Here is an 18,604-nt window from a genome sequence, read left to right as displayed (position 1 = left end):
ATTTCGCCCCGTACTGTCACGGTTTTGGATTGTCGCGATTAATTTGTTCTCTTCAATTCACGTTTTCTGTGAAGAGAAATGGGCCGAAGGAACCAGTTTTTTTTGCCTGCATTGCATTATTGTCCCCCGGGTGACAGGGTGATGGGTGGTGGTAAGGGTGCGTTGCTTCTGATTTGTTTCCTTCTCTCTCCTCGTGTTACCGGTTCGCCATTATCCACCTGGTGATGGTGGCGGCTGGTGGCTAAATCGAAAGTACTCCAGGTTCAGTGACCTGGTTTCGCTACACGCGAAACAAAACCAAACACAACAAACTGTCACTTCCTCGAAAAGGCACTGTCTCACCGCTGATTGAAGGCCTTGCATTAGATGGTGAAATTTATACGGCCAAATCTCCACCGGGTATTGTACGGAATTCGCGCGTGGGTGTACGGACAATGGGTGACGGTTTCACTTTCTTCCAATCCTCATAGCTGGTGAATTGGTAATGAGAGGGAGGAGACCGAAAAAGAGGGATTTCTTTTCACTTCCAATCAGTTCCGATACATTGCGGGGCTCTGTTTGCAAATTATTTCTTGTATTATTTTTATTTTATTATTATTTCTTTCTATTTTATTTACACGTGATTTTCATAAGTATTCTACGCTTATTTTCGTTTTTATTTCCTTTTTCTCGAGTGGAGCGAAAACAAAGTGTTAGATGTGTGAAACAACAATCACCGAGTGCGTGTTTGTGAGTGATTATATGTGAGGAATGTGTCAATTGAAGTGGAGAAAAAATAAACAAAGTCGCAGAGTGAAAATGAGACGTTGCTGCTAGCGAAAGTGGCGCTATTTTGGGAAGATTGTTCCGGAGAAGAAAAACACTACCTACACACACTTTTCTAGAGCCGCCTGAGACTGATTAGGGAGAAGAATTAAGCCATTAGCGAAAGCTTTGCTTGCAAATCCTACGGATGCCAGCGGCGGTGAAATGGATAGCTGATGTAAAGGATAGCTCCGGTGGGAGCGTGTAAAAGATTTAGATCGAGATAGGATTAGTGACGGGGAAAGTATAGATAGCGGGAAAAAAAAGTTGCGCCACGCCGATGAATTGCGGAAAAGTGTAATGAGAGCAACGGGAAATTTAAGCAGAAAACATAATCGGCGTGAGTGTGGACTAGGTTGTGAAAAAGTCCGGGATAGATGGGCTCGTTAAGTAGTAAAATTATTTCTATTTTCAGTTCATCTGACACTGATCAAATTACCTTAATCAGCCTTGGTAGATAAAATATAGACTAGAATGTGTAAAAAGTAGACGTAGATTTGGGGGCGGGTTCCTCTAAAAAACGAGAAACCGTCCAGTAGTGATATAAGTCCGAATGCAGATGATGAAGTGTTGAAAAGACAAGAGAAAAAGATCCTAGACAAGAAAACAAAAGAAACAACAAAAAAAAATCTCAACATATTGAGAAGAGGTCTCATAACGCTAACAATAAATTAATCGCTCAAACAAATTCTTGGTAATAAATAATTTCATAAATTAATTTGTCTCGTTCTCTTTGCTTTTCCGGCGTGATTTTTCGCGGGTGAATGGGATTTCTCGATGGCGGGATGGCCGCTACCGGTGGCCAGCTGTGGGGTGACTTATTTCCGGACCGGCTTGTGGCCAGCGTATGCGATAGAGTGGGCAGGTTGGCTGTGGGAACCGTAATCGCCGTATCCACTGGATTCACCCCAGCCTCCGGACGAAGCGTGGTAGGCGTGCGATTCCTCCTTCTTGCCGGACAGCAACTTCTTCAGGAACAGGAACTTCGACAGGATCAGAGCTATCACGGACACGATCAGGGCCTTCTTGGCGATCAGGGCGATACCGACCAGGGCCAGGATAGCCAAACCGACGACCTTCAGCTTGACGAGACCGAGAATGGGCAGCAGCGACTTCAGGATCTTCTTCTTGCCACGGGCCTCCGAGACGAGGGCACGCATCGACGACTTGACGTCGTCAGGAATGACGGTCGATAGGCCACGGGCGGCGCTAGCCATGTCCAGGTTCAACGAACGTTCCTGGAAGAAGTTTTTCGTCCGTTCGAACACATAGTTTTCCAGCGCTTCCTCGCGTGTTTCCACGTCGTTGGCGGACTCCACCACGGCACTGTCGGCGTTGAACGAGCGTGATTCACGACCGGCGGCCTTCACGAACGAGAGTCCCCCGGCGACGCCAATCTGGGGCTGGTCGAAGAAGTCTCGCGCCTTGCGGTAAAACTGGAAGGAAACAAAGAGCGTTAGATTAACTGTTGGAAATTTGTTTGATTTAGTATGTTTTCATATTTTTACTACTGTTCAACGTAACGCAATGAAGTGTTGTTTTTTTTTTGTAAGGAGAAATACTAATCACCGAGAGCGAGATCTTGAGAATTCGTGGACACCAATTCGTAACCCAATCATGTAAGTGGACTGTCAATGAGCTGATTTTTAAAGAATTGTTATGAAAAGCCTGTTCTAAAAAACTAGAAGTGGGTTATATATTTGATATAACCGCAAGGTGGACGTAGGACTAATGCGACTTAGCAATCAATAAGTAACAAGCATATAAATCTTAGAATTTCATCTTTCGAATAAAGTGATTATCATACCACTTCGTTTAGCCGGGAAAGAATTATTAACGCTCAAAAAGGGGAATCGATCCCTCATCGGAAATACCCAGCGTAAATAGTACTCACTACCCAAGCCCCGACAATTGGAATTATCGTTGATCCGAAGCAGAATTATTAACGGCTTGAGAAGGAATGGATTCCCCTCGGAATTACACAGCGAAAGACCTCCTTCCCAACAGTTCCAACTTCTTAATAACGACGATCGATTGCAGCATTCGTAAACAAATAATTTTATAACGCTGCTTTTATAAATGTGATTTCTTCGATATGTAATATAATATCCACTTCGATCATAACCACTACACCATATCATATCATATCAAATCCATAGTCAATCCGAATACAAAAGTACCCGCTGCTTGCATCTAATTTGCTATACCAATTTCCCCTGACTCCATGGTATTGAAGTCTGTGTTGGGGAAACATACCGATTTGCAGAAACGCAAGCAAGTACAAAAGTACCCGCAGCTCGCATCTATTTTGCAATGTCGATTTCCCCAGGCTTCATGATTTTGAAGTCTGTCTTATGGAAACATTACAATTTGCAAAAAAAAATCAAACGAGTACAAAAGTACCCGTTGCTTGTATCTTATTTGCTATGGTAATTTCCACAGGCTCCATGGTTTCGAAGTCTGTGTTGTTTCCCTAACACCAATTTCCAGATACGCAAGCGAGTACAAAAGTACCCACTGCTTACATCTATTTTGCAATGCCGATTTCTCCTGGCTCCATGGCTTTGAAGTCTGTATTAGGGAAACATCTATCCATTCCAGCGATCGTACCTCAATCGTTGCGCAATCATAACTGAGTGGATTGCAAGCGGCACTTGCTTATATACCGATTGGTGTGATGTCAATAGCCTGTTTTAAAAGCAATTTTAGGGCTATTGAAACAATTTTTTGGATCAAAAAGTAACAAGAATATAACGCGTAGACATTTCGTCTTTCGAATGAAGTGTTCATCATACTATTACGTTCAGTTATTTAGGAGCTATTAACGCTCAAAATCTCGTTCTCTGGCGTAACGCTTTCGTTTTCGAAAGTTTGAACTTACATCCCAGTATAGAAATGAAGGACATAGTCCTACGTCAAAAAAGCACAGGAGGGTTGTGTCCGAGAAACGACCGCATAGTTGACGTAGGATTATATCAAGCTATCTGTTCCATGCTGGTTGAGTAATGAGTGTTTAAAATTGGACAATCTTCACAATGCGATCGATTTTTGTTATTCAATTCGTACCCCCAAACAGTGCCACAAATTATCAAAATTTATTCACGAATGAAGGAATTAGATTTTCCCCAGTATCGGATGAATTCTCTTCTGTTGAAACTCAACACCATATCTGTCATAATGAGTATAACACAAGAGTCAAGACGCGTGAACTTTGTCTGGTATATTGATCGAAAACAGCATGAACGAATTTCGAAATGCCTGCATTCAGGCACTTTCATTACTGTCAATAATTTCAGGTGATTATCACGAACGTTAAGTTGATCTTCATCGCTTGCAGTGAATTTTTATTGAAAACGTGTCACCCATTTCACATATAAATGGTGGTGTATGCCATTTCCGGGCAATCGTGAGTAGATTCATAAAACGTAGCAAGTTATTCTATGCATTCCATTGCCGAAGTCGCCAAGAACAAGAATTTTGTGCGATGAATTGCCATCCTTTACCATTAATCGATTTCACCCTCAATTGGTGACGCTGAATTTTATGCTGAATTTTCACTAACACGCAATGATCTTCATTTTCGACCTTACGAATACCATGACGAAAAGGAAGCAAATGAAAAATGAACTTCATGGCAAGCTGATGTTGATGTTCATTCCACTGGGGTTCATCGATAGTGTTGTTTCATATGTATCGAATCTCGCTTGAGCAGTAGGTTATCAATACAACGAAGGCAGAAATTCGCCGAATTTGAATGTCGTGAACGTGAATATTTTCAGCACTGCCCCCAAAAGACGCAAATCTACGTCAAAATTCGAAGATGCGCGGAACAAAAGACACAGATAGGTTGTGATTTCATTTTGAAAACATGTACAGAGAATGTGCCGAATATCCTCTCGATGAATGCAGCGATAATGTTAGGCCGGAGCGTTCGAATTGGATATGAGAGCAAAGATTGCTTTTATCAATCGAACAAACAGAATCCGAGATATCCGTTTAGATAATGGTTGAGTTTTTTCAATTGCTTAGTAGTCTCATAAAATATATTATTTTATTCATTGTAGTGCAAGAGCTGCTGCTACTAGCTTGTATTTTCGATTTCATTATGCTACCCGAATTTCATGTTTGTTTCGGGTGATCACTCAGCGGGAAGCACAATTGATTGCACGTGAAAACATATTATTGGATCTGAATTCAAAAGCCGTCGCAGCTTGCATGTATCCTCATTTGCATTGACTGAGCTTCCATTCTTCGTTTTATTATTATAAACGGAGACGTCAACTTTGATGATTCATTCGTCTCCACTACGATTTCAAATACATAATATCATGTCGCGTACAAATGTATGCAACATGATATTGTGAGTAAAAACATCACCACAGCTTGATTGGATTGTCAAAAATGATGGTGTGTTAAATAAGAAGATTTTAAAATCTATAATTGAACACAACAAGTGAATCTGAATTCTCGGTTTAAACAAAAAAAAAAGTGAAATATGCGACGCGCATTAGCAGAAAACCAAACAATCTAAAATTAATTTAGAGTGCAGATGCACTGGATGTGAGAGAGTAAATTGCTTTTGTGAATCGACAAATTAGAACACGGAATTTCCGTTTGGGGATTTATAATATAACATATTATTTTATTCATTGTAATGAATTGTTATGGAATGCTCAGATCGATTGATGAAAAAATATCCTAAATCCACCAGGAAATAACTGAGTACATGATTGTAAGTACATGAGCCGTCATCAATTTTGACAAATTAGAACCACGGATTTCCGTATGGACAATGGAAGAGATTTTTCAAATGTTCGATAGTTAGTTCCGTGATATATATTATTTTCTTCAATGTAAAAAAAGGTAGTGCCCCAATCGATTAATTCAAAAATCTCATCAATGGAATGACTGAGCAATTAGTGTTTTAAATTGGAAATTTCCACTATACGCTCGATTTTCGATTTTCAATTTGTACCTCAATATGCCCCTAAAAGACGTAATCCTGCGTCAATTTTGAAATGTGAGTTTTCAAAGAATGATTTCAAATGTGTTTAGAATTATGATCATGAACATCTGAATTCAAAAATTAATTTTTTTGAATCTTCATTTCGAATATTTTTGAGAGAAAATTATGATGAGCAGTGATTAGAAATCTGTCAACATCCAATGAATTGTGGCATACAACTTACCAATCTCGAATATATAACCCGAAATTATTGAGTGATTCAAAAACCTCAACAGAATGATAATAATCAATTTTGTCGCGCCAAATGAATAAACGAAACGGAAAGCGAAGCCTGTTTATTACATACCCGAACTGAACCCAATACAAACTTTTTGTTCCTCACTGGATCAGTGTTGCTAGTAGCACTTTACAATCAACGTGAATGCAAATTATGTCACACAAGGGATACTGTTGTCGGTTGTTGTATTACCTGACACGTAAAAGTATATTTTCTTTGCGACAAATAAACGCGAGTAAAATTGATTTTTGCTCGTAATTTCTAACTAACAGCACACTATCAATGACAACTATAAAGTAATAACTCCTTGTTTTCGTTCGCGTTTTTTTTTTAACTTAAACATATTTTCAGTGCCATTGAAACATAATTAATTCCGCTCTAAACAACATCAGGGAACCAAAAAATCAGTAGAGTATAAAAAGATGAGGTATAATAGCAATAAAAACTAAAAACATAATCTGACTACCCTTCCCTAAGTGTCTAGCTTTGTTCTATATCCGTAGATTGATATGCTACTGTTTTAAGATACATAAGAAAATTCGATATACGACGGCAGTCGAACAACTGAACCGCTTAGGAACCAACACGCTCGATAGTTGCAGCGCGATCGTTATTTTTTTGCGTGACTTATGCGCCAAGTCACCAACCAAGAACCAAGAATCAATCCAGCCATTTGTTATACCCTGTTCGGAAATAAAGCGTATTCCTCTCAAAGCGTTCTGCAGCGATCGGAATAAATTATCGGAAGGGACAAGGTCTGAGCTATAAACTGTGTGAACCAGAATTGTCCATCCATTGTTTTCGAAATAGTTTTCAGCTCAGCTCGCTTTGAGCGGATCAATTGTTGCTTGTAAAAGTTCCTATTGATCGTTTTACCAGAGTTTGGTGGATCGAACCCTTTTGATCCCACCAAATACAGAGCACTACTTTGGTTGATGTCCCTTGATGGCTGGTCTATACATACGATATTTTCCGTTTTGGATTGTCGTAGTGAATTCTCGCGTAACTTTTGAAAAGGTCCTATGTAACAAATGTAAACAAATCGAGTTAATGGATGCACGCTATTAGTTTTCAATCATTGAATGCATTACAAATTACGTAATTTTCTTTTATTTGGATGTATTTTGCGGCTTTGGGTCGTTTAGAAATAGATTGTCGGATTACTCCCAATGATTCTACAAGCTCTGTTTGCGTTTAACACGAATCTTGATCGAGTAATGTCCCTAATTCTTCTTCGTCAAACTTTTTCGGTTGACCCGGACGCTTTTTATCTTTAACACTAAAATCACCATTTTTAAATCGTCCAAATCTATCCAATGGTGAGGAGTCGCCATAAACTTCCACAAGTATTCGATGCGCTTTAGTTGCACTTCCCTTAAACTGGAAACAGAAAATCAAAACGTAAATATGCTTATTTGCAATGAAACACGACGACGCAGTGAAAATTAAACTTGTTGGTCAAAACTCAAAGGCTTGTAAACAATATTTGGTTTACAGATGTCGACTATTTATAGCACCTCGAGCCATTCTGTGGAAACGGAACGAATCAAGCTGCACATCCAATACATCGATTTAATAGCGATTTATATTTGTGCTCTAACTAATTTTGAGAAATGGTATTCAACGCTTCGGATAAAACCGTTCGAATGATCTAATTTTGTTCAAAATGTCGTTTTGCCTCAACTTTTGGGATAAGAGAATAGTTAAAAACTATCCAAACATATGAATACGGTGGATAACTTAGGACACAAACGCGAACTCGAGTCAAACATCGACGCAAGATCGCTGATTTGTGGCGCGTTACATTATCGGGTAAGCAGTCAAACTTTCTGGATTGAGATGTTCGAGTCAAATTCGGCGGATTCTGGCCATCAAACGCTTCAAAAACTCTGAGTTGATATTTTCCTGTAAACGTTTTGCCGATGGAATAAACTGTTCATAGATAATTCTAAGGTATAGTTTGGGTCACTGTGTAAAATATAACATTAGATCCGAATACACAGCGATGTCACCCGAGATTCTTCTGAACATTCACGCAAAATGACAACAGAAGAGCTTGCATTTGGTCGTTTGAAAGATGCAGTTTTTGATAAATAATCAAGAAAAATTACAAAAGGATAAGCTTTCAAAAAACACACAATGTTCAAAATGTATTCAGAGCTATCAAATTTATTCAATAACTAACTGATCCGGCGAACTTCGTCCGCCCTGATTTTTTTTTTCAATATGAATTCTTACTAACCGAACGTTTGTGGGCTCAATCGCAGAATTCGCCATTGATAAATCTTCTAATTGAACTTTTACAATTTCCTTTTATTTTAATTTTTCCTATTGCTGCTACCAAAACTCGTCATTATACTATAAATTTATTTTCAGACACAATTTTCGCTTCAGATTCCTGATTCATTTGCAAATAACATGTAACGGAGAAACATGTTATTTGCAAATGGAACACATGTTTGATACCGAAAAGTAAATTTTCATTTATAATTTTTATTTTCCACCTGAGAATCATTTTCGCTTTACACTAACGGAACACTAAACTTAATTCCGCGAACGCGAAAACCAATTGGACATACAACAATGTCATTGTGGAACACATGGAAATAATTTTTTTTCCGAAAGTTTTCTCAAAGTTTTTCAAAATTCAGATCGGATAATTTTTTTTCTCGGGTTTTGCGCTTTTCAACACATTTGACCTTCCATTTTTATTTATTTAGATAGAAGATATAGGTGTGAGTTATTTCGTCTGAAAATCCATTTTCACATTCAAACAAAGATCAATTTTGTTAGCGCAAACATCGAATGGACTAACAACGCTTATCATGATGTAATTTTCGAACATATGGGAGTTCAATTCATCCCTTCATTCCTTCAAAGTTTTCCGATTTTTCTTTTCATTATATTGCTCTTTGGCAAAGACAAATACAACAGAATAAAGAAGGGTCAATTCGGGTTTTGTGCTTAGCAACACATCTGACCTTCCATTTTTAGTTACATAGATTACAGCATACTTCACACTTAGGTGGCATTGTTTGACATCTGACATTACTAATGTCGCAAAGCCGTCATAGTTTGAGTTTTTGAAAACCGTGAAATCACCCAAGGTTTTTCATAAAATATTGGAAGTCAAATATCTTTAATTTCTTGCATGAAACGTCGAGATCTACTGTCATCTCAATTTTTTTTTGTCAAAAAACAAAATCAAAAATCAAAAACTCTATGGGACTAAGTTCTTTCTTCGAAATATGAGACAGAATGTGTGGTTTAAGGTGTCGATGAAAATGGTCATTTCGAATTTTCGAACGGGACTTCTCGCAAAATTTTGATTGACGCTGAAAAATTGTTTATGCGAAATTTCCGCTCAATCGGACTTTACTTACCAGTGAAAAAAAAAATTGTTAATGCCGAATGTCTTAAAAATTCGTGAATCGTCGAGATTTACTGTTATCTAAAAAACATTGTCAAAAAACAACTTTTCAGACAAAAAACTACCGAGTGCCGAAAAGTAAATTCAAAAATAAATCAAGAGGACAGTAAATCTCGACGTTTACATGCATTTGGAAGACATTTGACATAAAAAAATTCAAAGGTAACTTTTTCCCATACATTCATTGGCACTCTATTGTACGACCTATTCTATCAACTATAACATTGACGTCTTGTGAAAAGAAGAAAAGCGAAAACAAAAACGGAAAATCATAAGTGATTCTGGGTGCGTATGGAATTTTTGCGGCTTCGATATTAAATATTTTGAGTGGTTTGATTTCAAAATTTGTTTCACTGGTGGTTATATTTAAAAGAAAGATGCAGTTTTTGATAAATTAATGAGAAAAATTGCAAAATGATGAGACACACAATTTTTCAAAATGTTTGTATAGTTCGTGGAGTTCCAGAAGCTTCGAAAAAGAAACGGTTGAAAGGCAACCCTCCTGCAATAACGGCACGGTAGACAAGACTTTGTCTTTAGTGATCCCCGATAATCGTTCGATTAATCGATTAATCGAATACTTCCTACAGAAATCGATTATTAATCGAACGAATGCTGCGCAACCAATAATCGAAGCGAACGAATAATTTACATCGATTAAAAAAAACGTACGACCGCTGCAGTTTTATCCTGAAAATCAATCATTATCTTTGACACTTCCTTAACTGGGAAACGAAGCTCAATGCCGTCATTGCGAATTGAGCTTCGTTTACGATTTTAGGGGAGCGTAAAAAATTATAATTGATTTTCAGGCGGAACGAACACTTTTTTAATTCCAGATGGCTTTCTAGCAAATGAGAAATGTTAGTCTCACTAATTATTTCTCTCAGTGTGACGATTAATAGATTAATCGATTATGTGGGGCTGTAAAGTATTCGATTAGCTGATGAACGATTAATTTAAAAAATCGGGGATCACTATTTGTCTTTTCGGGTGGAAAATTATTCGCCGCATCCGTGCGTGGTGGTTATTCGACTTTTATATTTAAAATTCTACATGAAAACTGACTTCGGAACACTTTTAGAGCATGCTAAGACAAACATTTTGCAATGCAAGACTTGTCAATATCTTGATCTTACTTAATTGGTGTTTTTTTTCTAAAAATACGGCCTATTGATTTGTTGTCGTTCTATTGAAAAAAGTTTATTTGCGGCATTTTAAAGGATACTTTTGACTCTACACACGGTGAAAGTTTCAAAAATTTGTTATTTTTTGTATTTGAGTAATTTGGGGAAATATATCAATAGTTTTGAGTAGGATTAAGATATTGAAAGGTTCTGCATTGCAAAATGTTCGTCTTGACAAGCTTTAAAAGTCGCCCAAAAACAGTTTTGATATGTAATTAGAAATTTAAAAGTTAGAGCAAAGAACTGATGTTTTAATGGGCTCGGTTATATTAAATGATAGAAATTGGTTATATTAAATGATAGAAAAATTTTTGTTGATTAAATTAACTGGCGCTACAACATTGTCGAACAAAGTTTACATCTAGATATGTGAGTTATTTTTGATTCCATCTAAAATTTTGGTCGCCCTGTTTTTGACAACATGAAAATGAAAATTGCGAAATGCTTCATACTAATTTCTCTCCAGATTCAGATACCAGATTCTATATTTAACATTTCTATATTCAAGATTTAAAATCTCTTTCTAAATCCAGATAATAGCAATAAGATTCCAGATAATAACAATTCAGATCGCAAATTCCACATCTTCCAGATTCTAGATTCCACACCAAAACTAGCGTTGGCAGAAAGCATTTCATCTTTGGCAGAAAAAATCTTATTCGTGTGCTAAAGGGTTATTGTTCCCCTTTAGCACACGAATAAGATTTTTTCTGCACCTCTTTCAAAAGCTTTCAAGTGTTTGTATGTATGGGAGCAGACATCTCTGTTTCTCAGACTGAACGTCAGCTTGGGATTGTACCCAAAAAAAAGTCCAAACGATGTCAACGGTCATAGTCACTGGTGTTGTTGCATAAATGCGTGATACCTCATTATAAAATGAAGTTGGGAAGTGTATTCTAAGTGTAAAAAAGAGAGTATAAACGTGAACCTATATCATTTTCGGCCGGGGTCGTGTATGGCGTGTGGCAAAGTATGCGAAAAGCTTTAATGCGTGCTTATTTGCAATGTGGCTCTTGTTTCGCTCGCTCATACTGCGCTTATATTGCTATAGCATATATATTATACAAATGATTATCAGTATTGGGGAGTGGCATATTTTCTATTATTTTCAAGCTTATTCACTGTAATAAATTGGGATGCCAAAACATGTGTTAAAATTAATTTGTATGTACCGCATTAAATATTCTCTACGATGTGGTATTAAGCATCGGAAACGCGGAAGTGGACATCCATGATCTATGCGTATACGAAAGATCTATCGCTCAAATTCAAGTACATTCCATCAGGCGTCGACCAAAGACGCCAATATTTCTTAAACTTCAATGCAGATAATGCAGAAGATCATCAACTCTAATGTCATGCATCTTCCAGAGCCAGAATAAAGCGCCACATGATCATATAACTGATAAGGGAGTTGAGAAACAGCCCCCATTGCAAAACATTTCAGCATTGATTCTGCCTCCAACAGCCGAACAGTGAAATTTAATATATAATAATATATAAGCTGAGTAAAATTTAAGATTCAAGCGAAACATCTTGATGCACTGCCGTATACTTGCAAAGTGACGCAAGCGCCAGAGGTAAAAATTTTCAGTACGAGACTTTTTGTAAAATTGCATGTATAATCAGCATACGCGTACATAACGAAAATCTGATCTGTACAAAGTGTGTATTGTTGATGGAAAAACATTGCCATCGGCTTGATTTTTGAAAAAATGCAGTTTTATTTAAGCTATGCCACCAACGCCAGTTTGTTGTGGAAACAGCAAATTTAAATCGCTGTTTCCACAACCGATTGACGTTCATCCATCAAAGTATGTGAGAATCTGTTTCCAATTATTTTTTCCAACATGCTGCGTTGAGCGAAGCATCAGGGAGAAGAATTCACATATTTTCCCAACTTTGTAGCATGAGTCGAGCAGGTTAACGTAGTTGAGAACCCGATTGTAATAATTATGGACAGCACTGATTTTTTTCGAATTCAAAATGCAATTGAAACCATCCGTGTTAAATAATATAATGCCGTCCGAAATTATCCGAAGTAAAACAGATACAGTTTACGCGAGGATGTTTTGAGTTTTGTTACAAGATGTGTTTCGTTTCGTTTGGAGCATTTAGAAGAGTGCAGCCGTTCACCAAACCCGACATATATCCTTCAATCGACACTCAGCTTCAATTTATCCGAGAGAGAAATTGAACAGGCGAGGAACATAAACATCGTCAAGAAGTTTTGTCCCTTGATGCCTGAAGAAAAAAGACACTACATATCAGGGAATCCTTGTAATCAACAATTGAATTGATGAGTTTGAACTATTTAGTTTTAATCTTTATGAGCTATATGTGAGAACAGCAATACACTCCAATCTAGGATAACTCTACTTCAAGATGAGCTTGATTTTATGAATTTAAAGTACATGGTTTTGTGAGCTTCTTTGTACATGATTTCTAATTCTGAAACAAAATTGCTATTATAAAAGTAACATTACATGGGGATGGACTGTTTTTGATTAAAACACTTGGCATGACTAACTTTTCGGAAAAGTGTTTTTTACAAGAAGGAAGGCATGTGACTTTTATTATGCTAAACGTTCATTACGGAAGAAGTTGTTATGTGAATATTGTTGTCCCTGCTCGTTCATCGTACTCTATCAGAACAGATAAAAAAATCACATCGCATCACTATGGAATTACGTCACAACATAAGGAAAATGGCGCTTGCGCCCCATCACAGTGGAAATGGCGCTTGCGCCACTCCGTTTTCAAGCTTTCACGTGGTCATTTTTTCACATCTCTGTAAATTTTCACAGTTGTTTGGAAGGATTTGGTATTCTTTATCGATCTATAACAAAAAACGTAAAATGTCAATGTTGGCGCTTGCGTCACTTTGCGAGATTACGGCAGTGCAGTAATGATGTTAGTCCAGAACGCCTCTATTGCTGGCGTTAAAACCAGCAGTTTATGTCACCTTTTTCATGAAATGAAATGGTCCGAGTTTTGACGTTTTTTTTTTTGAGGAATACATCAATTGACGCACATGACATCAAGTTCAAATTGCAGATTCCATCTCATCATTACCGTTGTTGAATGGAATTTATTTTTGTTCATGTAAAAACAAGCATTTTAACACGTTATTACATTTCAGCATTTTTGTACAAATGTCAGGAACGTAACGCATAAAACGCCCTAAACCTCAAACGTAATCCTGGATCACCTTGATCGAGATGAAAAATAGAAGGTGGGAAGATTCACGAGTTTTGGTTGTGTTAAACTTTGATTGTATTAGTAGCCAGGAAGATAAGAAGTTCACATACCAGGCATACCAATCAGTTACCCAAATGGTACAAAATTGAATGTGTCAACGAATTACGTTGAAAGACGATATACAGAAACTAATTACATATTTCCAAAACATATTTTTCGCATTATGCAGAAACATGTCACCTTAACTGAAATGTTTAATTTTTTCTTTGATTTCTTCTTATATCAGAAGTAATATTCTAATGTCTACTATGTTCGAATTTTAGAGCAACTTCATGGAAGTTTATCTTATTAATTACTTTGTTTCACAATTAGGGTGCTGAAAACTTCATTCGTCTAAAACTAAGATGCAAAAACTTTTCGTCTTAATCTAGGTCATACGGGGTCAATTAAATGTAATTTTCAAGTGCATTTTACATGAAAAAACATTCAACCCTCCTTCCCGTGCACTGTTGAATGTTTATCCGTCAAAGGAACAAAAGATTCTCTGAATCTGACTTTGTTCATTTACGATTTTGGTCGACGTAACGAGAAGTAAAATTGATTTGAAATTAAGTTTAGAACACCTCAAGTATTCTGAAATTTCACTTTCTGCTAAAATATCAGTTGGGCCATCATGATTTTGAACGCTAGCATTGATTTAAGAATGAAAACTAGCTCGTTCATTTCATCTGCTTATTTTTACTTTTAATTACAACACTTTTCCTGTGTAGTGAACTATTATAAGAAAAGTAACATACATAAACAAAATCTGTGACGTAATATATTTAAAAATCTTCCCACCTTTCATTTTCCATCTCGCACCTTGATCACCCTAATATACATAATGCAAAGATGTGAAACGTGCAAATGTCATGCCGCTAGGAAGAATCAATCAATCGGAACTATCAGTAAGGAACCAAGGCGCCTAGAAGTATATACTAAGGTGGGCCAACTTGCTAAAACCACTCTTCAGCCATCTTGGAAGTCTACTGTGTTTTGTTTGTAAACAAAACACAATACGCTATTGCCGAAGCTCGCTCGTGATCAGTCTGTCTCTTTCACGCTACAAGCAAATAATTCCCCTTCTACTTTCTTCCGTACTGTTTTCATATACCGCTCCCCTAACCAACTTAGTGACGAAACGGCCTCACCTAGTACCATAGACCCGTCTTGTAAGGAACAAGGCTCAGGGGAACACAAACTCAAAATGTCAGTAGGGAGCACGGTATGCTCCTGTGAGTTCAATAGAGGTTACATGTCGAAGATAGGGCCCTATATATAATGTACAGAAACCTATAATGTCATCGTTCTACTTATCCAAGAATATTAGCATTCTCATCCGTCAGGCAAAAAGCGCCTCAAATTTATACATCGTTAGTTTGAAAAAAGTCCATAGTTTAAAATATCAAACGGACTCGTTTCATCTGCCATCCAAGTCAATTCACCTAGCTGTCAGTGTATTTCGTCGGATCGTTTGTGTCGCTATCAATAATAGTTTTCCCTCACAAAAACAAACATAGTTATATCAAAATATCTAATTTAAACGTTGTTTGGACGTAAACATTTCTCTCAATTAAAATTCATTGAGCGTTTATCGACAAATATTGGGGACTAAAGTATGAATTCATGAATTCTGACGTAGGATTACGTCTTAAACACGTTCGTCTCGCCTCATCACCCATATCTGGGTGTAATTCCTAGGAGACCCTTTTCTCGTTCAAATTAAAAAGAGTTATATATATTGCTTTATTCCTTACCGTTGTTTCTCGCATCTCTGGTTGTTTTCTAACTATCGAAAATCGAATTTGGGCCCCACAAGAAACTCAGCCGAATCGAGCTGGGTGACGAACGTGTCAAATAACATATTGAAGGGGTAAAAATTTAAAAATAAAATATCGGCCATTCTAGAGGCGAATGAACTGAAAAGTTCAAACCCTCCTAAAGCCAAGAAGAAGATGAAAAAGAAATATCGGCCGAGTCACGGAATTTGTCTAATTTTAGGCGCCTTTAGCCCACTAGTTTCATGATGGTTTTACGAGATATTTGCAGCAATCGATTCGGACACTGCTAAACAATTTGAGTAATATGTGAGAATAGCGTTGAAATTAGACCTTTTTTTACTTGTACATTTGGGTAGACTACTGACTGCAAGACACCTAACAGTATCTTGTTCAAATCTATTCGAAATCAACATGCTACAAATATCGTAAAGTTATCCCACGTCATCTATGCGGTCATGTCTCTGATACAACACTTTTTATTTCAAAACTTTTTTTTTCGATAAAAAGATCATTTGAAACTACATGCTCCAGCGGAAGCCAGAACCGTGGCCCATCTTTCGGGCAATACGCGGATTCTACGCTGATAGAAGTCAATTTTAAATTATTTTTTATCGTTAGATCGGAACCGTTCTTCAGAAAGAAGCCATGGGTCGGAACCAAAAGAAGGTTGAGGGGGCAATGTCTGAGAAATATGGCGGGTGAGATAGAATCTCCAAATTCACTCTCTCTAGATAAAACTTGACAGATCCATGCACATGTGATCTAGCGTTGCCATGCTGTAAAATGATCTTGTCGTGCCTGTTCTTCCATTCCGGTCGTTTTTCATTCAGAGTTCTGTTTAAACGTTTTACACAAGCTTATCGATGGAACATATTCTTTGTACGACAGAAAAAAATTATGTCAATCCCATAAAAAAACTGGTTGTTTATAATTTAATTAACTGAACTGCATTACGTTCTGAAGTTTCTTGCACAGATGTGTTGCCAGCTTCAACATAATGCGAACAGTACCACATTCGCCACGTATGAGGAAGCCATAAAGTCATACATGTACATCTAACACAATCGGTAGTAAAAGTAATGATATCGACTAATTTAGTGCCCCCATCTATTGAACGCCTAATTCCAACGAAATTTCTTAAGTGGTGTGTTACGCCCATCTTACCTCGAACATGACGTTATCTGTGCGATTGAAGAGGTGAAAAAATCACAAGAAATGCTCCCAATTTTAGTAGAAAAAACATGTTGTTCATCATAATAGTGCAACTTATGTGTGCTATTTCATCAGTGTAAGTTAAATACCGAAATGGTTATATTCACAACAGATATTAATACCGGTTATACAAAATCAACCGTTACTGTTAAATGAATATAAAATCGGGGAAAAATGTATCAGAAAGAATGAATCAAAACATACTTAACGGCCGTAAAATATGACATAAACATGGTGCTAAAAAACGCGTTGCCATATTAATTCCATACCAGGCGCCAGACCTGTTTATAATCTTCGCACAAACAACCATCACAAAACATATAGTGCAAAAAAAAACGAACTTCTGGATTTATGAGCTACTAAACACCCATTCAGGAATTTAAAATTGTCAGCTGGAATCGTGTTTTCGACACCATTTTACGGACGGAACATAAATTTCATGCAAATGTAACACAGGCCGCGCATAATTGGATCGTCATCAACGCCGTGAACTATTCATTGAGCGAATTTGGAGGGAATTGATTTGTGCCTGATCGTATTCACAACGTCTTCACGCTAATCATTGGACCGCATTGATACCACTTGGAAGCAGACTCATCACTCCTTGAAATTTCTCACAATATGCCATCACTTTATGTCCTCACTAGTGTCTCTATCGGTTTTGTTTGGTTAGCAAATGTTTTGCAGAGTTCATTCAACACAAATTCCAAATAATCCAACCGTACCATCATCTGCATGCAGGAGATCGAATCCTTGTCCAGACACTCCTTGAAATTATCCTGTGCGGCGACGAACGCGCACAGACTTAACACACCGATAACGAACTTCATACTGTTGCTGTTTGTCTGCGTTTTATCTGGTCACTGGACACTGCTGGACGGAAACGAACAAACGTCGAAAGGATACTGCACACGTATCCTCGTACTATGGTTTTCGTTATTGTTTCGAAATCACTCGCGGAGGCCTTCTTTTTGCAGATGCTCACCCGGACGGAACTGAACTCGAATTGACAAATTTCCGCCCAACGCCGAGGTGTTTATAAGTCCGGGTTTTTCGGTGGTCGTCTCCCCCCACAAACGGGGTCCATTCGATAACCCAGCTAACAAGCGCTGGCGCTGTCACTCTCTCACTCTCGCTCTCTTGATTGAGAGCCACACTAAAGTCTCCGCCGGAAGAAAGCTGCGCGGCCAAAGTACCACGCGATTGCGCGAGCTTTCTTTCTTCTCAGCTGCTGGCGCTGGCGGGCGGAAGGCGGTTTATCGACGCGGGGGCACCGTAATCTCCAGGGCGGACGGTCCATGGGAACGGGCTGAACAAGTGTCGAAAACGTAAAAAAAACAACAACAACCAATGAACGCTATCCTATTACTCAAATGCACCGTCGTATGTCGCAGAGCTGAGCGTTTTATCGATTGTGTGATTGTAACGGAACACGACTGGAAGACTTTGACAATCAAGCAGTGTAGAATCATTTTCAATATGCTTCAAAAATCATACAGTGATAGACATTCGTTTAGCCGCACTTGAAAAAAACTTGAAACACTTACAAAACAATTAGGAATGTTCTTTTTATCGGGATACTCATTTGCTGTAGTGCTAGTATATTTAAGTCAATTTTATTGAAAGGACGTGCGTCACAATCACACACACACACACACAAGGCGGCACCGTGGATATAAACATTTAAACGTCGTTTTTTTTCCGAGA

General features: G+C 37.8%; 1 protein-coding gene across 1 annotated transcript; it reads right to left on the bottom strand.

Annotated features, from left to right (window-relative positions):
- Positions 1-559: 559 nt before the first annotated feature.
- Positions 560-17,911, bottom strand: LOC129763262 (uncharacterized). Its single transcript, XM_055762160.1, has 2 exons — positions 17,623-17,911; positions 560-2,240 (listed from the first exon to the last, which is right to left on the bottom strand). Exons 1-2 carry the CDS (start codon positions 17,725-17,727, stop codon positions 1,623-1,625), a joined length of 723 nt encoding a protein of 240 aa, XP_055618135.1. The 5' UTR covers positions 17,728-17,911; the 3' UTR covers positions 560-1,622.
- Positions 17,912-18,604: the final 693 nt, after the last annotated feature.

The sequence above is a fragment of the Toxorhynchites rutilus genome, chromosome 1 (assembly GCF_029784135.1).
Source record: "Toxorhynchites rutilus septentrionalis strain SRP chromosome 1, ASM2978413v1, whole genome shotgun sequence".
Lineage (NCBI taxonomy): Eukaryota > Metazoa > Arthropoda > Insecta > Diptera > Culicidae > Toxorhynchites > Toxorhynchites rutilus.
Note: the sequence above shows the minus strand (reverse complement) of the source record. Positions and strands in the feature narration are given on the sequence as shown.